Genomic DNA, 26902 nt, shown 5'->3' with positions numbered 1-26902 from the left:
ATGAATGTACAAAAGATTAAATATCAAATCTCATACATGAACTAAAATATAAAATGTTTGTGTTTGTGCCGGGGCTAAAACAACAAAACAACAAGATGCAGTAATAATACTTATTTATCAAATGTACTGGATTATTTGTACTAATTTGCTTAAATCCTAATAAATAATAATTCATCCACACTCATGATTTTTTGCAAAAGAGGTTTATAATCTCAGTGGGACTTTTATCTCCTGGTTAAATAAAAAATAAATGTTACAACAATCTATTTTCATTTAATTAATTAATATTGATTCCTTTGAAAATAAAAGATGAACATTTAGCAGAACTTTATTTCCCAAACAGCACATCTAAGAAAAATGTTAGTTTATCCGACTAACGGGAGCAACATCCCAACAAAAGCTCTAAACTCATAAACTACTGTCTCAATCTCACGTCACAGCTCTTCTGTCGTGTCCTGAGGCAGGTAGCATCAGGATTAGCACCTTCATCAGAAACCTGCTGAGTCCTCTACATGTCTGCTGCCCCCTGGTGGACGATCTACAGGTGACAAGGGCCAGTTTCATGTCCTCATAACTGTTAAATTGTTATAAAATTACAGAGGTGTGGACTCGAGTCACATGACTTGGACTCGAGTCAGACTGGAGTCATTATTTTAATAACTTCTGACTTGACTTGATAAAATCTATAAAGACTTACGACTTGACTCGGACTTGAACGCCAATGACTTGCGACTTGAATCGACTTGCATTTGTTGACTTGATGATGGCTTGAGCATATTTGATATTTTAGCACAAAATGACACGACATGGACAAAAAACATGAATCATTCTTTGTTCTGGGTTTGATCTTGTGCTGCTACATGCTGCAGTACTTTATTAATAATCCGTTTAAGTTGCACTTTCTGCTGATTGAGAAAATAAATGAAGCTTTAACTCTGGAATTTATTTATTATCATCATCATTAAATTAAAGTTGGACAGATGACTTGATTATGCCGTGAAAATTCAAAGTTAAGGACTTGGACTTGAATTGGACTTGGTTGTCTTTGACTTGGATTTGGCTCGAGACTTGTGACTTACATATTACATATTACACAAATTACATATTAAAATCTACAAACATGACATAGCAGCTATATTAACATTATACATTTTAAAGCTATATTTCAGGTTTTTATTGGTTAAAAGATTTGATTTCTTTTTGAATCTTCACCAAGTTTACAGCATTTCCTTCAGAAAATACTGAAGATGCTTGAATTACGATTATAATCCCTCCTTTTATCTTCACAAATAACACAAGTCTGGAGGAGTTCTGCTGTGTGGTGGAGTTGCTAATGCTAATGTTAGCATACAGGTGAGACAATCTCTAATCCTATTTAAGCTTCTACATGTAAAACACATTAAGCCAGAATGAAATATATCAAGTTTCTTTCTGAAGCCAAATGTGTTCTTTGGATTTTCTTCTTTTTGCCACAACCAGTGAGCCGTTTAAATCAAAACAAAAGCTTTTTCGTACATCCCACCGTCCCACGGAAACACTCACTGAAGTCTCACGGACATTTGCAAAGATCACATTAAATAAAACTGAATCATTTCCAACAAAAGCCCGACCCTGGAGTTAGACTGAGAGCATGTGGACGTCCAGCCTTCCCTCTGCGCTGCTGAGCGACCGTAAATGATGATAAAACGCCATCATTACAACGGCCATGTAAAGCTTAATGTTTCAGAAAACCTCCATAAACCCCAGTAAGTGGGGGGTGGGGTTATGTACCTTATGGGATGGATTGATATTGTAGTTGAATATGACAAACGACACTTTAAAAATGGCCCGCCCACGCCATTGCACTTTAGCCGAGAGGACGGCACATTTCATGTTGAGCACGTTCTGTCAAATGTTTGCATTAATAGCAGTCGAGGCTCATCCGTGACCCTGCCGCGCCTGGCGGGAAGCAAGAACGCCAACAACAGCACTTAAAAACAGAGAGAAGCTGTTGCCTAATCATAGCTCAGTGTGTGTGTGTGTGTGTGTGTGTGTGTGTGTGTGTGTGTGTGTGTGTGTGTGTGTGTGTGTGTGTGTGTAATTGAGGGTGAGAAAGAGAAAACTCAGAGTGTTTCAGAAGGTGAGGATGCAATTGTCAGCTGGGGATAAGAAGAAATAAGAGGAGAATTAGACACTGAGCTACTCTTGTAAGTTCTTTTGACAGGTCCAATTTCCCAGAGCAGGTAAATTGGAATTGTGTGAATTAAACCCTGGGAATATCAGGAAAGTTGTCTCTCTCTGACTGACAGCACGGTTAATGGCAAACATTTCTTCTTTCTATATTCCCCACTTCATTAACACCCTCGCCTCATTACCGCGAGTCTCACTGCAGCTCGATACACACACACACACACACACACGCGCGCACACACACACGCACACACACACACACCTTTACATCTTTACAAGTCGATTAAAGTCACTCCACATGATTCAGAACAGCCACATAAAGATTTGACTTTGCAAACACATTAAGTTTTCTGTCTGCCATCATAGTTCCTCAAGAGTGAAGTTGTGTGAAATTGTTTTTCAGGTAGAATCCAACAAAACCTCAGAAACTTTCCACTGAAAAAGGTGCGATTTCACCATTCTGGTGATTTACGGTGGTTTCTGCACATTTTCATGTTATCAGTGTGAGGCGCCGCCGAACGGGAGCTACAGTAGAACGTAGAGCAACGAGGCTCTACAGTGATTCGGCTTCTTAAATGAGATGCATGGCCTAACGAACTAAGTTTGAAGAGGAAATTGTAAAAAGTGTGAAGAAATTTGATTTTAGTCAACAAATTTGGTTCTGAATAGGAGCTTTGACAGGAAATGTTAAGCTGAAACAAACTCAGAAGCTGAATCGTTCAGCAGGCTGGTTGGTTAACTATTTTCTTACCTTTGGATTAAACCAAATCCCCGAGATACGTTGGTGGGTTTCCTAAATGTTTTAGATTGTCGGCGGGGGAATTTAATTCTCTTTTTTATAATGAACCACTTTTCTCATAATGGCTGCTGCAGACACACGGAACCCATCATGAACATTTCTCAAACTAGCTTCTGTGAGTCAGAAAGTGTTGCTCAAAACTCAGAGGGTTGGAACCCAGTTCTCACAGATTGGAGCCAAATCACATGATAATAATTCCCAAACCCAAAGGAAGGAGAATAAACTGCTAACAAATTCAATTCTGTCACAAGATGAGAAAATGTGCACAAATATTCTAATTTATTTGGACTTTTTACACATAAATATGTCCAAACTACCAAGTCAGTGTGACTCCAGCTGGAAATTTGCACATTTTCTTTTGCTAGTTTCTCCCATACAGCAGAAACAGGCTAAACCACTGATGCCTCATTTTTCCCTGTCTTAAACCCACATTCATCCCTTTAGAAGCAGAAGTCGACAGGTTTTGGAGTCTTATTTCCTGATATTCGGACTTCTCTACCCTGATTGGCTAACAGATAACAGAAGCCTATATTCTGTTGTGTGGTGGAGCTGCTAATGGGAACAGTTAGCTTCTACTAGCTGAGGCGTTCTCTGCTGTTTCCTGGATGCTAAACCAACAACAGCCTTCCCCGTCGTGAGTCAAGATGGGTGAATCCATGAATGCTAATTTGATAATGTGACATGCATAATCTGGTTTTTCTAATTCGAGCATTTCATCATCTATTTTCTATCAGCTGCTAATAGGAATCAGGGGTAGAAAAGTATTTTCAACAAGTAAAAATGGTCTTTAATGCAATAAGAACATGTTGTCCCTTCAAATCTGGGAAATCAGTCACCAAGATGGAGGAAAAAAATGGCAGATTTGAGCCTTTAAAAACCTTGCTTGCCTTAAAAAGCCCAAACACTTCACCAAAAAAATGCCAAATAAAGAGATTAACCAGACAGCAGCTGCAGGAGAGGATCCAGAAACATGTGGAGGATTAGAAACACCCCCACCAACGCAGCGAGGTGTCATTTGTTCTGAAAGAGGCTCACCAGCGGCCTCAGGTGCAGCAGAAAGCTGACGATAATGGGCTGTCTTTCTTTCTGTCAACATAAAGCCAACTATACCCAGCTGAGGAGAACCTACCCGCCACGTTGGCCACATCTGCAGTGCTGATGTTTTGGGAGTTGTGGCTGACTTTGAAGGTCACGGCCGGTCCCACCACCCTGAGAAAAAAACAAACATAAAAGCTTTTAAAAAAGGGTGCACTCCCTCCCAGCGGCTCTGCATTGTTTTAAAGAGAAAGGAGCTTTGCTCATTAAGGCTCAGCCGTACATGACCACTGAGAAGAAGAGGGGGGGGAAAGGCATTAACCTGTGGCGATCCTTTAGGCTGTTGCAATCCCATCACAACTCAGAGATAACCTCCTGAATCTCAATGTAACTTGCCCGCCGGCATTTAAGCACGCAGGGAAGTAAAGATAAGGAGGTCAGGATGAGGAGATGTTGGCAACAGAGAAGAGGACGGGCTTATATACAACGCTCGGGAAGCTCTCATTTACATCCTGATGCAGCCTAATGTGACTGCGATACAGTTTGTTGTGATGAATTCAGAGTCAGCAGCAGATGAAAAGCGATAGAAAGCTACGCTCCCTGATGTTCTCCCAGCATTTACGCCGATAATGCAGCTTGAAGTGAAGGACCGAGGGGAGAAGCTGGGTGGTCAGCGTGGAGGCGAGGGTCTCCCAACGCGATTAACCTTTTGTTTTTCTGCTCTGGCTCAGATTAAAGACGCAGCAGGGCGATACATTACAGCGCCCCCCTCCAGGACGCGACTTCTGCTATAACAGCGGTGTTATAAAACACGGTGACATCATTAATGGAGTCACATCCTAACGCTGCTGACAGGAAGAAAAGCTCAGTGATGGATTTAAATGGTTTTGGTTGGGAGGGTTGGGTGCGTTTGCAGGCTGTGGGGTCAGCCTCCTCTGAACAATACAGAAAAAGCTTCAGATTAATGAAATAAAAGCTGTTTTTGTTTGTTTTTCAGGACCCTGTAAAGAGCTGCTGCTGTTTTCTCAACCTTCTGTTCAAAAATATGTTTGTTCCAGATTGAAAATCAAAAGATATCCTGTAATATTCTGATTTTATAATCCTTTAATCAACTATTTCAGCAAAAACTCAACAACAAATGAGAAAATGCTGTTTTTGTTTGGTAACCTGCACAGGTTTACTTATCCAACCCTGAAGTCGGGCAACATTCGCAGCTGCAGACTTTTTATTCATTGCCAGTTTGGGTTTTTTAATTGGGTTTCTGGGGCCCCGAGGCCAGCGTATCAGAACAAAACATGACCAGCAGTGAGTATTCACCAGGTTTTCATGCAGCAGTAATGCTACACTATTCTAACATTTAAGGTACAATAACAAACCAATTAGACCGAGTCAAATTAATGACCTGCAGGGAAGGAACCTAATGAAGCTAAGTGCTTCAAGAAAAGTAGAAAATACTCCGTCTGCTGCGGTTATTAATTCCAATGTTTAGCTCATTTTTTCAATATAAAACCTGCCTTTTTCCACAGAGAATTTCTTCTGGAGTTTTAGTTATTTATGCACCGAGCAGCCGAAGACACAAAAGCAACGGAAGGAGCTCGTATTCTGAAACGTCGCCCTCCTCAGATGATCAGGCTGACATGTTTACCACATCCACGAAGGGATTCATCAGCCCGCTCAGGCAAAAGTCTCCGAGTGTGATGAAGAGGGAGAACCGCTCGTGTTGCGTTCATCGCACGGCCATCTGTCGGCGTCGGACACGCAAAAGGTTTCACATCGACTTTACACTGTGTAAATAACACAGGAGGTCATTTCCACGTCTTCTTTGTCTCCAGATGATCATTTAGGAGGAAATTATAGGTTCATAAAGAGCAACTATTTACTCATTTGATCCACATTTTATATGATTATAGATGCAGATATCTGGTACTTAAACTAAAGCACAAAACATCATGGACACTGAAGCATGTAACAGAAAAATACGTTTTACATCGATATGAAAATTTTACTTTTGTCAATTACTTCCTTGTTTTAAAACTCCTGCGTTGTCATCTTTGTAATGAGGACCTGTGAGGACCGTGCAGCAACACATCTAAACGTGTGGCTAGCACTTCCATACATGCTCCCAAATTCCCGGGAATACTCTCCCACAGGTTTTTCTTTTCCTGCCAGGTGTGTTCCAGTCACAGGAACCTGGTGGGCTGCTCTTGGAGAGCTAGGGTTAGGGTCTACCATCCCACTGGTTGACCTTTGGCAACTCCTGGTTGAGGAATGGGATGCCATTCCACAGGAACATGTGACCAGAAGGAGGAGGATCCTTCATGAGCCAACAAGAGCGTAAACGTTTTACTTTTTCTTGTGGGAAAGTTGAATCTTTCAATCTACCAAGAAACCAGGATCAGGAGGGAATGTCATGATGCTACCCCGTGTTTTCCTAGGTTCCTCCCTGTTTAACATCACTTTTGAAACGGTATCCAAAATCTGTTCATTCAGCCATAGTCCCTCAGTCCAGGTGTAAGATGAACGTGATTTTGCAGTCTTGGTCCCAGGCTTTGGAACAATCTCCACTCTACATCAAGTCTTCTTCTCATCAGATTGTTAAAGCCAGACGGAAGTCTCCGGTGTTTTTATTAACTGTTTTTAGTTTCCTACTGTGGTTATATACCATTTGTGCATTCTGTGCTCTATCCGTTTTGCTTGTAAAGCACGTTGAGCTCCATTGGCTGGAGGCAGGAAGGTGTTACACAAATAAAAACTGAGATGATTCACAATCCTATTACGTCCCCGACAGGTGTTGTAAGAATGTGAAGGATGGGGGTAACCTAAGAACTGGTGGAGGAGTTTAAAATGGGTTTATTTGTAACAAAAAGGTATTAAAACACAAGCAAACAGATCTCTCTAAAAGGTTAACATTACACAGCCAAATTATCAACTATAAAACACCTGGTTAAAACTTATATTAAAAGCTTAACCAAGCAGAAGAGGTGTTTTAAAATCCCAAAGTTGATGAAAAGTCCCAAACAATTTACTGATTAAAACACCTGGTAAAAGCTTCTTCTAAAAGCTTTACCACACAAAGGTGTTTAAAAACTAAGTAAAATTGCACCAAATACAGTTAACCTTTAAAACGAACACAAACATCAAAAGATCCCACTGGATCATCCCAAGCTCATCACTCAGGCCCTGTCCACACGTAGCCGGGGTTCTGCCAAAACGTAGATATTTTTCTACGTTTTGGCCTGTCATCCACACGAAAAAGGAGTTTTTTCCACACGAAAATGGATCTTTTTTAAAACTCCGGCCAAAGTGAAGATCTGCGTTTTCTCCGTTTTGGGTGTCTGCGTGTGGACGGACAAAACCGGAGTTTTAAGGTCCGCAACGTCACTTTCCGCGACAAAAAATGCTGACATCACGTGTGCGACCTGTGTTTACACTAGCCGGCATCATGGAAGCCCTCAGAGCTGCGCTCTGTCACTACCCGATCCATCAATTGTCCAAGCGCTTTCTGCTTGTTTGTTTTTGCAAGCGGAATTACTGCTCCTTGCGGAAGACCACAGATGAAGGACGAGGTAAAGAACATGGGAAGTACTGCCGCCTACAGGTCTGGCATGTCCTTAACAACGTATTTATCCGGGTACGTGTGGACTGAGTTTTGTTTTTAAAACGAGGTGGTGTGGATGCAAGTTTTTGGAGGGGCGGATATTCGTTTTCAAAAAACCCGGCTACGTGTGGACTAGGCCTAAGAGTTTAAAACTGCCACAGTTTAAAAACTCAAATGAATCTAAACGAATCTAAACGAAGGGGTTGAACACAAACAAAACCGGGAGGACAGCAGAACCCATGCACTGCTGACTCCCAGACTGCTGAAGGCACAGCCCTTTTATGCAGGTGTTTTCTCATCATGATGATTCCTCGCAGCTGTGCTCCTCAGCAGCCCGGGAGAGAGGAGGAGGAGGGGCGGTGTCATGCTTGGTGATTCTGGCTGCTTCTCTCCACAGGCCAGCCTGGCATCTGTAACAATCCCTACCAGTTGGACCTCAATACTAATGAAGCTTTTCCATGATAGATTTGTTATTAAGGAACACCCCCCACCTGTTGTTCATGGATACTGGATCATCCTTACTGCCAGGAGGGTTTCCTCAGCCTAAACTGCCCTCCTCTAGTTGCTATGCATTCATTTTTATTGGTGGGTGAGAATCACTGCATTTTCCTCCTAAACAGCAGGTAAATACGTCTACACAAGAGTGTGACCAGCAGGGCTCAGGAAGTGTAATCTCAGTTTTTATGAGAGCCAGATGACCAAAGCAATTAACGTTGGTCCAAATAAATGAAAACTTCTGAGGTTTGAATCAGAATTAGTCTGACTCAGACACATCTTCACTAGTCGCCAGCTGATCTAATGAATGTAGAATCCTCCAGAGCAACACTTCATCTATTTCCTTTTTCCTGTTTCTTGGTTTTTCTCCCAACATGTCGTCTTTTTCTGGCACCAAATCCTAAAAGCTGTTGGTATTTGCAGCTAAAACGTTGTTTCATTCACTTAAACATCGTTTTTGAGACTGATTCACCTTTTTTAGTGTGAGTGTTGTACTGTACTGCATCTCAAACCAGAGTTTTAAAAACCAGGCAGCTTTGGTTTCGTCCTGTCTTCAGTTTGAGGCGTGAGCAGAAAGATGAATCCTCGTACAACCAAAGTAACTCTTTGTTTCTGGAGAAAGTGGTTAACGTGACTGAATGACTGACGGAGACATGTTTCTGAGCCTGCAGCTCTGCCTCCATCAGCAGGCTCATCCACCCAGCCCAGGCCCACTCTCTCCTCCTGGTGGCAGCTCTTTGATACGACCCCCTGAGCTCAGACAGACATTACATCACCTCAGCACTCCTGTTGAAAAACACCAAAAACCCTCTAGTCTTCACTCTCGTGGTTACACAACAGCCATCGTTATTCGACAGGCAGCTACAGTCAAAGGCTCGGCGATGCCACCCACATACCTCTCCCCCCCCCACCCGCCATGTTGTCCTCCACCACTACCAGGCCACGGCTGCAGCTAAAAACATTTCCAGGGCCATTTCGCTGAGAGTCCTCACCGTCAGTATTACCTAATCAGCATCGAATTGTTCCAGATGAAATGTAAGGGTGTGAGTCACTCTGCAGGTTTGTTTTGAGTCCTGACAGTGTGTAGGCTCGCTCTTATGATTCATTCGCTGCGAGTGTGGACGTTTTGCTGCAGGCTCGCTGCTCTCCGACTGCGGCCCCATGAGGGAACGGTTGGAAAAGGGAAGTTTAGCTGCCTTGTCGGCGGCTGGGTGCACACAGGTCGCCCGCTACTTTGTTCACAGACACTTTTGCTGCTGTAATATGCTAATCTGCTGATTCTGTGAGGGGTGGAAGGTCAAGCTGCCTGCAGGTTAGACGCCTGCTAGATGGAGGCAGGATTAGACGTTAATGCAGACTTTCACTGTGAGTGCACTCGATGCAGCCAAACTTTAAAGAATCGCTTGTTTAGTTAAAAAATGGCTTCAACTTGACATTCTCTACTTAAACGTTCATTTATGTGGGTTTTTTACTTAAAAACATGAAGAGTGTTTAGAGTGACTAAAACAGCTAAGAGTTCATACAGTTATTTGTTATTTTTAATTACCGTAAAAGCATTTTATTTTCAATTAAAATAAAATCATGAGCCTCTAAAATTCGGTTAAATAGACATTAGTGCTAAAAGTCAGGCCAAATTTATAAAAGCAAACCACATATATTAGCAGGAATGACTAATTGTGTCAGTAATTTATGATTTTATTCAGCCTGATTAGCAGTTTTAATAATTCTTACTATTAAAGTATTAAGTCACCTAATTCTGAGTCATTTCTTTTGTAATCTGGAGAATTGTAATGTTTTATTTAGTCGACATGATAAACCATAAAAAAGAAATTCACCGTTTGAGATGAAAGAAAAAGGAATATTCCAGCCGCTAAAGGATCTCCAAACGGACGAGAGCTACAGGTAGTCGGAGTGATTCAGGAGTGTCAGCCCTCCAACTCTTTTTGTCTTTTTGCTTAATTACTCGACTGAAGGTGACTGCTGTCGCCATGGTGGTGAGGAGACCGGCGGCCTTGAAGAACAAGTGTGGCGCCTCTGACAAATTGTCAAGGCGGCTCCCCCTGCTGGTCTTTTACTGCGCTCGCAACAAAGGAGACCCCCGGCTTTCCACCTCTCTTTCTGCATCAATATCTCCCCGTCGTTCTTCGGCTTTCTCAGCCTCCGATCCATCACCCTCCCCTGTGTGTGGCTCACTCTTTTCATTCCAAGGCCAGTGGAGCAAAGACAAAAGGTGCATTAGAACAGGAGAACAAGAGCAGACCACCCAGGGGCTCAATGCAGAAGCTGAGGAGCGCCGCAAGGTGCCTGGAGAACAACAGCGCTGGACGGCGGGGGTGGAGGGGGGGGGGGGGGGACTACACAATGCCAAGCCATCAAATAGTTACCTGCCTGCATGCGCTTGTGTGCATGGACGTAATTTGGGGGGGGGGGGGGGGGGGGGGGGGGGGTGCAAGGGGGACATGTCCCCCCCACTTTTTCCAAAGCCAAATTTTGACCCCTGCACTTTTACCATCCAGAAACAATATAACTTTATGTTAAATTGGCACTGGTTGAGCTCTAGGACCAAAACAACCGTTTTTTGAAGCCTGTTTCCCATTAGAACCTACTGTAAAGAACCCCCCCCCCCCCCCCCCCACGCACCCCCCCCCCCCTCCCCGTGTCCCCTGCACTTCTAAAGTGAAAATTATGTCCATGCTTGTGTGTGCATGTGCGTGCATGTGCACGTGTGTGCGTGCGTGTGTGTGTGCATGGGCGTGCGTGCACATATATGTGTGCGTGTGTGTGTGTCTCTCAAATTAGAAAACCTTCAGCTGAGAAAAGTCTTTAAAGCTTCTTGTTTAGAGAAAAGTTTTTATCTGTGTTGCTGTTTTGGTTCTAATGATGTCCTTTATAAAAGAGTCATCATGCATCAGCTCTTATATACTGGAGCATCAAGGTCCCAGTAAAAGTTTCCCAGTAAGTTGTGGACCCACAAGTTCTCAGGTTTTATCTTCTGCCAGCTGATCATGATGATGAAGAAGCTGAACCAAAAGGTTAAGCTCTCGGTTGACTGGCCTACTTCTGCTTCGTACCTCACCAGAAGCTGATAAATGTGAATCAGACTAAAGGAAAAGAGCCCAGGAACACGCTACCCTGGCTTAGCCTTATTAGGAGAGCAGCTCCATCATCCAAGGGGAGCTGCTGCTCCTCCTCATCCAAAGTCATTAGCTGAGGTTCTCTCATTTGATTTGGATGAGTCTTTCCAGGAACACCCCACAGGGAGGAGACCTCAGGACTGGATTTACTGAGGAGAGAAACGTCTGGGATTTCCTCTTGGACCCATAACCTCCTGACCTTAGACAAGAGGTGGAAAACTGATGTAATTTATTTCCTTATGTTTAACATTGTGTAAAATGCTGCTATTGCAGAACAAAGCTAGAGTGGAAGCTGTTAACAGCACAGAAGCTAACAGAGGTCATGTGGAGTCTGGCTGAAACTATTTAAAAGACCAACAGAAGATTCAGTTTAGTTAATTTGTTTTTAGACTCTGGCCCGGTGATGAAGAGTCCAACGTTTCCTGAAGCATCTCCTCACCCTGGAGCCCAGACTTGTTCCGTTTGGCCTTAAGTTGATAAAGAAGCTGCTGCTTCCTCAAGTGGAAACTTCAAAATGAGCCCTGGGCTTCAGGGCTAAAACATTACTGTAACTTCTCCTCTTTGCACAAACTCTGCTCCCTCCTGCATGTCCACTGAATTTAAATGAACGTTAGACTCAAGATGCAGCCCGTCTCTAACTGGGTGGCGACGCAGTAAAAGAAGGTGCTTTGTGTTGCTGAGTTCATGCGTTCTCAGACGTCAGCGTTTAAAATGGTAAAATGTTTTATTTAATAGTAAAAAATAAAACGTACTGCACAATATGAAGGCCTTGGGAGGAGGGTACAAGGTCTTTTTATGTTTAGATTTGTGCAAAAATGTATTTTATTAGTATAAATGTAAAGAATTCTGTCTGACTGTAATACAAGCAACTGCAAAAGCATTTGTTCTGCTGCTGCGGCTCATTGCATCCACGACGTTTTCACCTCGTTGCAAAGTCGCTGAGAGGTGCAAAGATGGAAAAGCATTCACGCTGGAGGGGAAACAGAAAAAAGGAGGATGAGAAAAGAAAGAGAAACCATGACGGTACGGCGAGAGGTGGTTTTATTAATAGATGTTTACAGAGTGGCGTCTTCACTCTGGCGTGTCAATAAAGCGAACGAGCAACACTCCTCTCTCTTTACCCCCCTAACCCTGCAGCAGGAGGAAAAGCGTTAATAAAAATAAGTCCACTTCATCGGACTCCTGCTTTCTCATCCTTGTGCCGCTCCGCTTTGATCCCACCAGTTTGCCCTCTCTGATCCGACGTGCTGGGGGGGGATCGGGGTGAGAATGTGGAGGATTTGGCGCCGCTCGTCTCTTACGGGGAACATCTGATGCGTGTTGGTATGTGATGCTCCCCTCTGAGAGAACTGCCACCCACTCAGGCCTACAGGTAGACGGCTTGTTGTCAGGAAAGTAAACTATAGACGTTCTGAGTCATCCGCAGACCTCTGCTGCCTGTGCAGAGAGCTGGCTGTAATTTTAAATGGCTGCTGAACTGAAGGAGGGTTTTCTTGATGAAATCCTCATTTTTATTTAACTGCTTGGTCGTCTGACAGCTGGGAGAATGCATGGCCACAGGCGCTGCTACATCACAGGGCAGCGAGGACATTAAAAGCTTTTAGATGAATTTGTTTTTAGAGTCTTCACGAAACGTCTTGTTCGCATCGCATCTGTAGATTTGTTGAACATGTCGTCTCATTTATGATCAGAAAGATAAGTCTGTTGGAAACTTGAATAAAAACTGAGTAAATCATAATAAATAAATGAAACGTAAGTTAAGGTTTACCTTTTTATGTCTGCTGTTCATTCAATTAAAATCCTAAAAATAACAATAGATGAGCGTGTGTGTGTGTGTGTGTGTGTGTGTGTGTGTGTGTGTGTGTGTGTGTGTGTGTGTGTGTGTGTGTGTGTGCGCGCGCGCGCGCGTGTGCGTTTGGAGAAAACGAGCCCTGCCAGAACATTAAAGCATTTTGCAAGATCTTAACATCTTTTTTATTTTCCTCAAGAAAATATGGTTAGAGCACACATTTTTTTCCTCTCTCTAATGTCCCCTGAGGGCCTCCGTAGGAAAAGAGGTGTTGGCTGTGTGAGTCACACTGTTTTTTAACACTTCAGCTTCTACATGAGGCTCAGGAAACCGTCATCGGCACCAGTGCTGATTCAAAATGTCTCTAAACGAGGAAATACAACTTTTGCAAGGTTTGTTTTAATAAAATTGGGTCTTTAACTTTTGGTCATATTTTAGTTAAACTGACTGTGGGGCCAACATGGGAGCGTTCAATGTCCACCAGACACGTAAGCGACGCGTAACATGATAGAAAAGTTTCACCCGTGAGCTCCCTCACGTGGAGAGTTGAAACGGCAGCAAAAGTGTTCCACGCAGCTGGTGCAGCGAGGTCACGAAATCACGGGAGATTTGAAACACCACGTGTGATTTCAGAATTTCAAACCATGTCGAGCAAGGGAAAGATGGCAGCATGTATCCAAAAAGTTCTGTGGTCAACTTACTGTTCACCTCAGCTATGGAGGACATTACGTACTTGTACACTGAAAATCTGACTGTGACTTTTATTTAGAAAATTTCCAGGTGTTTTACACTACTTCCTGTTTGACTTTCTGTCTGGCCCGATTTTAACTGCAGAGTTTGATGCATTCCAGAAGCAATGCGTCCCTACGCTTCCGGAGCACTCCAAAAGCGGAACGCCTGGTGGGGGGACTAATTGCTGCGTGCTACATTTTGCAGATGTTACGCGACACTTACGCGTCCAATGGAAATTCCCGGTGACATTTCTGCCAATCTTACAAAGAATATAAATGAATTTATGGATCCAACATGATTGACGTGGCAGCGTGGCGCTCCGATTCAGATGATGTCAGATCGAGGACACCGTTCACACATTTCTCAGCTGAACGTAAAGAAAAGCAGCTATACGTACAACACTTCAGCCAAATCCGTCATCTGGATGTTTGCTCGCCGAGCCAGAATCTCCATCAGGTGAAGACCTTCGTCCGTCTGGAGCCGACTGAAGAAGAGGAGGAGAGACGGCGACAAAAACCAAAAGTTAGTAAAGAACAGCTTGTTTGTTGTTTCACATTCAAGCTGTTTGATTTAATTAAAACTGTAAAAACGGTCATTTAGCCTGATGTGAAAAGCATCAATTAGCACCTCCGGTGGTGCAAAAACTGCTGTCATGTTTCCCATGTTTAGAAGGAATAATGTGAGGAATTCTAAAATACTCAGAATCCTGACAGATTTGGGTTATTGTGCAACATAAACCCGTCGTTATTCACACAGCACGTAAAAGCTTCAGCTTGTTGAGGTTTAGAACATGAATATCTATTCATTTCTGCCAAACACGAAGAAGTAGTAACATTATAATAACGTGCGGAAGGTAAAGGGAGGTGAAGGAAAAAGGTCTCATTCGGTTCAGCTGCCAGCAAAAACAAAAATCACTAAAAAAAACACATCATTCAGGAAACTAAAGCTGTGACCTCGGCTCCACAAAAGATGCTTCTCCTCTTAAACACAATGTTTACAATTTTTCTGCTAAACAGCTCTGAATGACGAGAGCCGAGACAAAAGGACTAAAGGAACCGGGGAGACCTTAAGGGCTGGAATAAAACCTCACAATCCCGAGAATCTGGAATGAAAAACGTCAGGAATAAAAGGATCCACCTGAAAAGAACCCCGGCTTTGTGTGGAAGAAGAAAAATGATGCAGCTGAATCTTGTTGCATCCCAAAGATGGACAATGTTTTATTCCATATGACTACAGATTAAATCTCCCTTTGGTGTTGTAGATTAATCATAAGCCAACGTGACAACGATGGATTCCGTTTACTGCATCTGTTAAGAACTGCAACCTTACTCTGTGTCTGTGATGACGTAACCAAACACGTCGTCCTCTGGCTTCTTCCTGACGGCTTTGACGTCCAGCTGAAGCTCCGGAGCGTGAACGGTCTTCCTGTGCGGCTCCTTGTAGACGAGCGACGCCGGAGGATGCGCCACCTCCTTGATCCAGCCCTCCACCTCAGACACCTCCTCCACAGACTGGGTGGTGTCCTTCTTCTGCACCGTCACCGCCACCTCGCTGGTGCGACTCTGGACATTTTCTAGACCCACCTGCCGGCCTCTGGTGGGCGTGTCCACGCCGGCGTCTGCGCGGTTCCTCGCTGATGGAAGACCGGAGAAGGAGGTTTTATCCAGGTAGGTGAGGAGTTTGGTCACGAGGTTGCTGCTCTCGGCCTGGAGCGAAGGTCAAGTGAATGTATTACCTAATCAGGGTCAGTAGTGTCATAAAATCCTTAACAAGGCAGCTAAGTGTTTCAAAATACCAGATTTTATCACATTTTTATTTATTTATGTTTAATTCAAACAACTTAAAAACAAGAATCAGTGAAGATCTTTTATTATCTGCCCCTTTTACAAAATAAAATCAGCATCTTTACCTTCCTCATCCGATTTTCTAAATAAATCGCAGAAACTACCTCGGTTTCATATTTACGACTTTTAGTTCCTTGTTCAGGTGATTTCATATCTGACACTGATGCCTACCGAATTACTCAATTTAACAAATTATTTCCTGCTCTGTGTTGCTGTAAGCCATGAATGTCGATAAGAGGGACTGAAGCACATAATATTGATTGCTTTGGTCTGAAATAAATTATATTCAAATGCTCCCTGGATGATTCCTAACAAGCTGATGAGAATTTTTTTTAACCTGGCAGATTAAATGAGAATCATTCTAAAATCCAGCCATCCTCTTCCTCTTATCCGGAGTCGGGTCGTGGGGGCAGCAGCCTAAGCAGGGAGGCCCAGACTTCCCTCTCCCCAGCCACTTGGACCAACTCCTCTGGTGAATCCCAAGGTGTTACCTGGCCAGGTGAGAGAAACATAGTCTCTCCAGTGTGTCCTGGGTTTTCCTTTAGGTCTCCTCCCGGTTGGAAGTGCCCAGAAAACCTCACCACCTCAACTGGCTCTTCTCGATGTGGAGGAGCAGCGGGTCTACTCCGAGCCCATTCTGAATGACCAAGGTTCTCACTCTTTCTCTAAGGGAGAGCCCAGCCACCCTGGGGAGAAAACTCATTTCCACCGCTTGTATCCGCGATCTTGTTCTTTCGGTCACTACCCAAAGCTCGTGACCATAGGTGAGGGTAGGAACGTAGATCAACTGGTAAATCGAGAGCTTTGCCTTCTGGCTCAGCTCTCTCTTCACTACGACAGATCGGTACAACGCCCGCATCACTGCAGATGCAGCACCAATCCGAATGTCAATCTCACACTCCAGTTTTCCCTCTCTCGTGAACAAGACCCCGAGATACTTAAACTCCTCCACTTGAGGCAGGACCTCATCCCTGACCTGGAGATGGCATTCTACGCTTTTCCAACTGAAGACCATGGTCTCTGATTTAGAGGAACTGATTCTCATCCCAGCTGCTTCCCACTTGGCTGCGAAACACTCCAACGAAAGCTGGAGATCCCGTTCTGATGAAGCCGCCAGGACCACTCTAAAATAACGAATTATCAACAGTTTTTAACACAAACTAAATCAGAACGCTACGATCAATATAACGTCAGCCCATGAGCATACTGAAAAAAAGTATTTCTTTAATTGAAATCACTTCTGACCTGAAGGGTTTTCTTTAACAATCTCAGCCGCTTCATTCCAGATTAGGAGATTAGCGACTCTTTTGTTTGAACGATTAAAACTGGTCACCCTGTTGATGTGAATGCGCCGGCGGTCACCGTGCAGGTGTGAGGAGATAATTGCTGCAAATGGAAGGAAAGCCGAGCTGCTGGGTACAAAATGCTTTTAATCTCCAGGTTCTGGCTTCAGGGTGATTGTTCCTCTTGTCAGGAGTCGAACGTCGGCATCTCAGAAACATTCGACTAAAAATCTAATCGTTCAAATTGAGCCGAGTATCGGTCAGCTGGAGCGGGGCGGCTTCAGGGCCACCTGGAGACACGGAGACGTCGAGGACACCAGCAATTTAAGAGTTAAAAACCTAATGATGCATTTTCGCCAGGATATTTCTTATCTAACCATTTTCTTTTCTTTTCTTTTTTTCTTCTTTAATGTGTTTTTTCTTCTTCTCAAAGTTTAAAATGATAGCTTATGGTTTTGGCTTTAAGTAAATTAAGACTTGAAGCACATCCAGGAGATGAAATGGTCCCTCACCCTCCACTTTAATCTGGAAAGCTCTTCTGGTTTGACGAGTCGTGATGGTGCTACATCATCACTTCCTGCCTTCCTCAGTGCGGACGTTTGCACGCTCAGCTGTCATCAGAAGCCTGCCGTGGCTCTAAAACTCACCTGAAGAGCTCGTCAACACCCTGCAGGTACCGTGCACGTTCGGGATGATTTTCTAACATCCCAGCGAGGTGTTATCCAGGATTCAGAGCTCAACATCAGCTGACTTTAGTGCTGATTTTGCACAGCAAACATTTGTTCATGAAAATAAACTGAATCATGGTTTTAAATTGTGCATAAAAAACACAAACACCTATACATAAAATACCATCATTATAATTAATGTGATTTTTTCCTTATTTGCATTCATTGATTTTAAAAATAATTAGATGTTAATTTTAAAGCTGCACATTTCTTTTGTTCTTACCGTTTCCTTCGTGTTTGCATCCTCTGTGTCTGTGTGGCGTTCTGTTGGGAAAAATAACACAAATCTGTGTTCAGGGAAGTTTGATTCAGAAAACGTCTCAAATTTACTGATAATTAAAAAAAACACGAGATTTCAGCTCCTGGACAAACCAGGTAATTTTTGTAAACTTTAATCATTTAAAACAAAGTATTATTTTATTTTTCTCAGTGGTAAAAACATCAGCTCTTCATAATCTGAACTCAAACAGATTATTGTAATTTGCTCTCTTGTGAAAACATTCGTCATTAATAAACTCATATTTTAATAATTGCATTAAAAACTAAAGGAAAGACAGATTCACCTTGAGGAGCTGCCAGGGAAGGAAGGTCCTCTGGTGCTTTCTGGGTCGGAGCAATCTCTCCAACTTCATCCTCTTCTTTTTCTTCTTCTCTGGGAATCTTCTCATTCGTGTTGGTCACCTCTTCCTCCAGGTCTCTTGGTCCAGGTCCTCGGTACCGGGTCAGCCCCCTGTTGGGTCCCTGGTCCTGGTCAACCACCAGCAGAGCATCGGCGATCAGACCGGACAGCCGGTCCAGGTCCTGGGGGGTCAGGTTGTCCATGTTCACGTGCTGCCGCCCGACGTTCTTCACAACGTTCTCGATGAACTTTTCTGAAGGAAATAAAAGACATAATATTTTAGAATAAAATAAACTTTTCTTTCATTTTAGCAGCAGCTTCTGGTCCAACAAGATGATTGGCTCCCTCCACAGGAACGTCCAAAGAGGAACTCAGAGCTTATTTTATTCCTTCACAATAAGAGTCTAAAACAGGGGTGGGCAATTATTTTTTCCATGGGGCCACATGAGAAATAGAAAATATTGTGGAGGGCCGCAGGCCAAAAGGCTGAAGTCAATTATGCATAATATTAATGGTATTTCTTTAAAAAAGGCAGTAAATACCATTGTTTCTTCAAGCTGGTAAGAGTAGACTATATGTTATAAATGAGCAAAAAGGAAAAAGTGAGGTTGGCTTACAAAAATGTGATTTATTCAAATTTCCCAAGGCAATGGTAAACAAAGTGTGCACATTTGGTTTTGTTAAACATTTGTGACTTATATTAGTTAACAGTTTCAATCACATTCACTCCAAAACACATTCTGAGTTTCAAATATTGTTGGAAAGAGGTTCTTAGCATTCTACAGACACACAGTATCGTCTGTAAAATAAAATCACTGAACTGTGATCTTGAGAAAGAGGTTTAAAAAAAGTGTCCCAGTTCACTGCTAGTTGCCTACATTTGTGGTCCAAACACCTTATTTTGTGTTTTTAAGCAATTTTTTTCTTATTCATTGAGAGAAATCTAGTCTCTGCTGGGCTTTAACGAGTGCATCAAAGTCAGGTTGAATGTCTGAGGTGGAGATGCGAAGCACAGCTGACAAATGATCATCAGTGAGAGAGGATCTTTACCTGGATTTTGTAAACTTCATCATTGAAAATGCTTGTTCACAAATGTAGGTAGAGCCGAAGAAAACCAACATCTTCTGAGCATGTCTCTTCAGGTTTGGAAAATCCTCCTTAAGAGAAGAGTAGAAATCCAGCAGAGATCCTGAATCTCTGCTTTCAAGTCCCAAACCCTCTTCAGCACTTTCCCCAGGCTGAGCCATCTGACAGCTGTGTGGAGTCCTCCACAAGAGCCACAAACTGTCTGTGATCCATCGCCCGCGCCCTGATGAAGTTTATTATTTTAGTAACAACATCAGTAACATGGTTGATTTTTAGCACTGACTTGCACAACACATGTTGGTGTATAATACAATGCAAAAACACCTATTTTTGATCTGCATCGATTTCTGTCACTTTATCTTGCATGCGTTTCAAAAGTCCGACATTTTTCCCTGTAAAGCCGGACGTACACTGTGCGACTTTTTCACTCGCAGCACTCAGCTTCAGCTCAAACTGTACGACTTCCCCGCAGAGCAGATCTCACGAGTCATGTGCTCACACTGTACGACCCAGTTCTCGCATGCGACCTGACTGCTCACACTGTACGTCTGATAGCAACATTTCGGCCCTAAAAATGTGCTAAAAATAGCAGTTTTTACTCAACACGTTAGACTTTTTTGTCTTGTTTTGCCTGTTGTCCTTCGGGAGTGCTGCAGGAGGACACACAGGGATTTATGGGGGTTGGATGAGGAAAACGAAATAAAGAAAGTAAATCTGTGTTTTGTGATCAGTTTAATTTGACATGAACACGACAAACACGCTTTCTTGACAATCTTTGTGAGTAAAAAAAACGTGTAGAAACAAAAACGAACAGCGTGTGTTATTAGGGAAATAGCAAGCGACAAGCGTTGATGCAGGATTGCGCGCGCATGCGCCGTGAGTGGTTCTGATACTTTTTGGATCGTAGCTGCTCGCAGCGCCGCTTCAACAGTGCGATACCCTCACGAGGGACGAGCGAAATATTAAACACACCAGAGTGCGACCTCACGACTGCTGATCGGCGGCTGGTCACGTGGTGTTAATCGCCTCTCGTACACTACACGACCGCTCGGCGCAAAACTCGCCCCGATGTCGTGGCTTCTCGCACGACTGGAAAATCGGCTCAAAAAAGTGAAAAAGTCGCACAGTGTACGCCCGGCTGTGACAGTCTCTCCCATTTCAATCCCAGAGTGTCCATGCACGCATTTACCTCTGTAGAAACATCACTCCCTGTCGTTGTCCCTTTCATCCACCGCATTGCTGCCCGCTCCTCTGTGAGCTTGAAGTCCGTTATCCCCCGGACAAATACGAGCAGCTGGGCTGTGTCCCGGACATCACAGCTCCCGTCTAATGAGAAAAAGTCAAAACTTGCCACTTCACGTTGCAGCTGAAGCTCCAGGTTCCCCGCAATGTCCTCGATCCTCCTGGTCACGGTTCGCTGTTTTTAGCTATTTTGTGGGATATCACAAAGCTGGTCCTGGTTGCTGCATCCCTGGATGTGTGAAGCTTAGTAAAAAAGCCTTGCTGCTTTTGCAACTTTGCTAGCAAAGCTTCGGATGTCCGTGCCCTCTCAGCATCAGACGAGTTCTTGTATTTTTCCGAGTGTTTATTGTCGTAATGCCGACTCAAATTGTAGTCCTTAAACACGGCAATCTCCTCCCCGCAAACCAAACACACGGTTTTACCTCCGACTTCAGTAAAAAAAATACTTAGCAGTCCAATTTTTGTTGAAAATCCTGCATTCGGCATCTTTCTTTTTTTTTTTTTTTTTTTTTGCATGAGCGGACATTTCTCAGGCTACAATCACCATGTCAACCGCCGGCACTTGTTGCTATACGTATTGCGTCATTGTGCACGTAAAATACAACTTCAAAATAAAAGCAATGCAGCCTTAGTCCATGCATGAGGTAAAATGAGAAAATACATTTATTTTGTAATTTCCAATTAACCTTACGCGGGCCGGTCAAAGTCAACCAAAGGGCCGGATGTGGCCCGCGGGCCGTAAAATGCCCAGGTCTGGTCTAAAACATGCAGATACTTCAAATTTGTCATCTTCTAAACCACTTTCTCCTTATAGAGTCACAGGGAGCTGGGGCCTCTGTAAAATTTGCTTACGCACAAAACGGGGTTGGAAAACTGCGTAAGCAACTTTCCACGCAAACTTTGGGATTATAAAAGAAAACTTAGCGGAAAAATGTGCACAACTTTAAGTTGACTAAGGACCTGGCTTACGCACATTTTGGACATGGAGAGCACCTGCAGTGCTGCTGCTGAGAAGGATAAAATTATGAAATATAGCAGCATTATCACTTGTACTGCTTTGTTTTCACACAGAACAAGACCCCTTGATCTGCATTAATAAAAGCCTTAAACATTACCAGTTTCCTCTGCATGATCAGTGTCTCCCTCCTTCTACGGCACGGTGCCACGCACGCTTGCCGGTCCGAGAACTGCTGAGATCCTACCGGTGAGTGGTGGGAGATCAGAGGGGCCACACACTAAGGCGGTGCCAAAACATCTTTTTTTTTTTTGCCTCCACCTTCAGATTGGACCTTTTTTTTATCCGCCACAGATCTCTCTGAAGAACTCACAGCATTGACGGCTTCAGCAACGCTGTGCCACTCCGTGGATTTTCTCTTGTTTGCTTTGCACACCCACAAGTACCTCAGTTTCTGCTTTGGTGAAATTGCACTTACTTGATCTGCGGTCGCCATCGTTAATGGTGGAGTGCTGCAACAGCTGGCTTATGTATATGCATGAGATCCACAAGGCACTTTGCATTGACTATTTATGGCAGTAAATGGACGTGGTGAGGGCGGGATGTGATCCAGAAACACCTGAGAACCTTTCTCGTTAGTCTTTGATTTATAAAGCGGAGAATGCGTGAAGCTGTGCGTACTCCATGTTTGATAGATGACAAACCTACTTGGCGTCAGTAAATTTTTTTTGCTGAGCTTAAGTACAGTTTCAGTAAGGATTCTACGTGATGTTTGATAAATGAGACCCCAGGGGTGGGTGGGCTTCTAAATAGAAATTCAGGTACTTGTGGGTGAGGTGGAGAAATGAAAGGAAGTGCTTTTGCAAAACAAATAAGAGAAAATCCACAGAGTGGCACAGCGTTGCTGAAGCCGTCAATGCTGGGAATTCTTCAGAGAGATCTGTGGCGGATATTAAAAAAATGGTCCAATCGGGATTTGATCACCAGACTCCAGGGTGAAAGTCACGCACGCTAACCAGTCAGCCAAATGGAGATCTCCCTTGTCCATGTAGCCAGGGCATATGATCAATCAGGTCACAGTGACAGGACACACACACACTTTCACAGACGCATGACATTCTGTCTCATTCTGTCCCCCTGCTGATATTCTGCATTCCGTATTCTGCACCTCAGGCTGTGTGTGTGTGTGTGTGTGTGTGTGTGTGTGTGTGTGTGTATGTGTGTGTGTGTGTGTGTGTGTGTGTTCTGTGTGCACACGAAGCGGTACAAATGGTAACGCTGCTGGAATTCATTACTGTATCTTCTCAGCAGCAGCACTGCAGGTGCTCTCCATGTCCAACATGTGCGTTAGCCAGGTCCTTAGTCAACTTAAAGTTGTACACATTTTTCCGCTAAGTTTTCTTTATAAATCCCAAAGGTTGGGTGGAAAGTTGCTTACGCAGTTTTCCAACCCCGTTTTGTGCGTAAGCAAGCTTGATAAATGAGGCCCCAGGTCTTTAACCCCAGCAGGCGAGAGGCGGGGGACACACGGGACGGGAGAAAACCCACACGTGCACGAGGAGAACATACAGCCGGGATTAAAATCTGCAACCTTCTTGCTGTGAAGCAACCGTGCTACAAACCACTCCATCACACAGCCTCTACAACAACTGAAGCTCATTTAAATATTGTCTGAAAACTCTCCTGTTTGCATTTCATCAGACAACAGAATTATTAAACTGAGCTTCGGATGTTTGAGTTACACCTGCATGTCTGATACTCTTATTGTGAAGGACTAGGGGAAGTTCTGACTTCCTCTGAGGAAGCTGCAACAGAAGGAGTCATACTGTAAGATGTTATTAGTTTCATCAAGTTTCATCTGAACACTTATCTGGAGTTATTATTACCCCTTCTATAATGAGTCAATAGGTTGGAGGGGATTGAGACAGAAACAAGTCACATTGGTGCGTTTCTTGACTTTTAAATTCAAGATTAAGTTCGCTAAAGAACAGATGTGATGTATCTAAAACTCTGACTCGGTAACGTTAAAGCCTGTTCTTGTATGGAAACACAAACACAACTCGCTGCTGAACACAGAGAAGAGCTAGCAGCTAAATATGATGTTTAAATCTTTTCCATCGTGGAGAAACTTGGCATCCAACACTTTGTCGCTCAGACCTCATGCAGCTTGTGGAACGATACCGATCTTAAAATGTTTTGCTGCCTCATTCTTTTCAGTGACATTTAGCTGTGCTGCTACAGCTGGAGTCCCAGCTGGGTTCCTGCAAAACGCTGCTGCAGAAGCACATTTTCTCCTCGTAGCAAATTCAGGAGGGTTTCAAATCTGTCGCCAATCAGAGCAGCATCTGGAAATCTTTTATTGGCTAAACAGATACAGGATTCATTCAGTAACTGGTCAATAAAGCTCAAACATCTGGCTGTAAAACAGAAGAAAGAGTCTGATCCGTGATGATCAGGAGGGAAGTTCTGGTTGGGGTTGGTGAAGGTTATTTAATGTTCCCGTTTTTCACTGCGATGCTTCTGTGACACATTTTAAATGGCATTAGTGAGGGAATTTCCAAAATGTGTCCAAACGTTCTCAAGGAATCTCAAATCACCTCACAAGAGTTGGACGGCCTGTTACCATTGTAAGGTTATGAAGTTCATGGTTTTCAACTCCATACAGCTGTCCCCTGTGCACAATAACACCGTGTAGAAAAACCAAGGTCGGGTGTTCCTCAGACTGTTTACATTCCAGGAGAAGAGTCCGAAGGAGAAGAAGAAACTTTACTTAATCAAAGTACTTTATTTGTGATTAAAATTATTAAGCAAAACAGATGTTGATCAACAGTAATCAAGTGAATGATCTGTGAAATAAATATGTCATGAATTATGTTTAATGAAAACAGGACTACGGCACAGACATACTGATCCTCATCTCCATAGAAACGCATGACACATTGTTCCAACCAATCAGAGCTTTCGGCTGCCGCAGGAGAATCTGGTGTTGACTTCAAGTGTCCAATCCACTTTACTGAAACTTAAAACAATTCAGAGATATAAAACAAGGCAACGCCATTTTAAGTCAGTTCCATTTTGACTTCAGTTCTATTCAACGTCATCCTAAAGAAAAACACAGCCTGGCCAGATGTGTTTTCTTCTTTAAACTAAGAACTGTGAAGCTGGAGATTTTCGTCGTTTAACAACCAGACGACATCCTTTTCAAAATAAGAGCACCTGCTGACGCGCCGCCGAACGGTACCGGGGTCGACCCTCCAGACGGGCTTTGAAACGTTGTGACCGCTGCACCGACAGCTCCAGCGTACACCCGAGGTTCTTGGACCTGGCATTTCCTGATCTACCTGGGAGACCCCCCACTGGGTACGTACACGGCAAAATAGCGGCTCATGTCATCACTTTATAAGCCTCGTGATATCTAGTCATAACAAAGACGACCAGATTCAGTGACGTCAGCCTAGAGAATCTGAACCACACACACACACACACACACGCACCAACACAACATCCGAATCCATTCTCATCCATCACAGAGTAGTCCTGGTAGATTGTTTAGAATTTATAATTCAGAAATTAAAGATTCTCAAACGATCCCATCTCTCTCTCTTTTCTTGTCTCAAAGTCAATACAGAGTGTTTAATTAAACTCCCTGATGATAAAAACAGCCTATTCTTCTGGTTATAAAAAGTGAACTACCTACAGTGTATTAAAATACAACTTTAGATAGAGACATCACTTTGATTCCGTTACATATGGCGAGCCTAGCTTGATATCTGCACAGTTTATTACACTTTGTGCCGACTCTGAGACATTTTGGGATATTTTTTGGTTCAGTGTCTGTGTGTTAGAGAAAAGAAAAAGGCGAGCGCTTCCTCATTCAGCTCTCAGAAAGGGGGGTGCACATTCATCACCCTCCGACAGGAGGCGCTGTTTCATCAAAACACCTTAAGTGCTGACGTGTGCGTACGGCCATTTTGAGGCCTACATCTAAGGGTAAACATTTCTCCTGTTTTAATACGTTGGAACCGTCTGTTTATTGTTTGTCGCGGTGTTTGTGACACTGTGTGCATCCATTTGTGTAATCGGAGACAGAAGACTCCGTCGGAAATTTATTTCCATTCGATGAGCGCAGGATCCGCGCTATTCTTAGTCAGAATTCTCGTTAGCACCTGCCGTAGCTTGACTTGCTCGGTAAACGCTGTCAGCCGAGAACAACCGCAGAGCGATACTGCATCCAGATTGCGTACGCTATTGAGACCCTTTCAATCACGGCGCGAGATGCCCGTTGGTTGATCGAGGCAATTTTGAGACCCTGATCGCTACAGGGCGTTCGCTAGTATTAGCCGACGGGCTAACTAGCCACTCTCAGTAAGGAGGCTCGGGAACGCGTCCCGCGAAGCTTTCTAGCCGTTCCGACGCAGCGGAACTGCGTCCTTTAATCCGCTAAACCTTCCGGTACGGAGTACTTTGAGGTAACGTTAGCGGCGGTTCTAATAAACGCTACGGTGTTTAGAATCGTGTGATTGCTACGGGGATCAAAGCCGGGTGTCGGACGACGCATGCGCGGCGGTCCGCCATCTTAGGTGCCCGACACGTAGCTCGACCCGCCATCTTGGACAGGTCAAATGACAATGATATTTTTGTCATTATTGAAAAATTTTGCCCAAAATATTCATTCACCAGGCAAGCTTCCCTGTAACTAATTCTTTCAATGATCTACAGGTAAGGTTGTTTCTAAATAAACATCTAAATAAACATCTAATTAGAAGGCATATTCGAAGAGTAAATTAGTAAATAAAACAGGAAAAGACTATTTACTATTTTGGAAAATGGACTCAGAGGTAACGATGCAATTATCATCTCAACTTCAGGCGACGCACAACACTTTCCTTCCAATGATGACTAACATGATGAACATGATCTGCAATCTTCAGAAAGACGTCGAGGGCGTCAAACAATTTGTGCGTGATTCTCAGGAGACCCGGTCAGAGACTCCGTGTTTGCCTGAGAAGCCGCAAAGTGAGACTGAAATGCTGCAGGTTGATGTTTTCACAGGTTCTGATTCACAGGAAAACAACAACACCTCAAAGGAAAGCGACAACACCTCTCCGGTCGTTCCATCCGTGGCGATGTTAGGCGATGAACCCGCAGATGACGACCGCAGTACCACTACAACCACCGCCGTAACTGAGAAAATTTTGCTTGCACCTCTGGTCGTGAGAAAGGGATCTAATAGGCCCGCAGTGGAGGTCACTGTAAATCAGAGACATCGCTGTGTCGCATTATTAGACACAGGAGCGGACATCTCGCTCATCAGCGGAGCTCTTTACAGCAGCATGTGCGAACAAAGGGGGGAGGACATCTCACCCCCCACACTCATTTCGGGCCCAAAGGATT

General features: G+C 43.7%; 1 protein-coding gene across 2 annotated transcripts in view; it reads right to left on the bottom strand.

Annotated features, from left to right (window-relative positions):
- LOC107383419 (receptor-type tyrosine-protein phosphatase N2) overlaps window positions 1-26902 on the bottom strand; it is a 246856-nt gene that overhangs the window by 153060 nt on the left and 66894 nt on the right. For both annotated transcript variants that reach the window (XM_054743475.2, XM_054743480.2), the window contains 5 exons: window positions 18170-18478; window positions 17830-17870; window positions 15081-15457; window positions 14149-14235; window positions 4098-4177 (listed from right to left, as the gene is read on the bottom strand). In XM_054743475.2, coding sequence (XP_054599450.2) covers window positions 4098-4177; window positions 14149-14235; window positions 15081-15457; window positions 17830-17870; window positions 18170-18478 — 894 coding nt within the window. The remainder of the gene's footprint in view (window positions 1-4097; window positions 4178-14148; window positions 14236-15080; window positions 15458-17829; window positions 17871-18169; window positions 18479-26902) is intronic.

Source organism: Nothobranchius furzeri, chromosome 11 (genome assembly GCF_043380555.1).
Source record: "Nothobranchius furzeri strain GRZ-AD chromosome 11, NfurGRZ-RIMD1, whole genome shotgun sequence".
Lineage (NCBI taxonomy): Eukaryota > Metazoa > Chordata > Actinopteri > Cyprinodontiformes > Nothobranchiidae > Nothobranchius > Nothobranchius furzeri.
The sequence above is the reverse complement of the archived record's forward strand: the minus strand, read 5'-3'. Positions and strand labels throughout refer to the sequence as shown.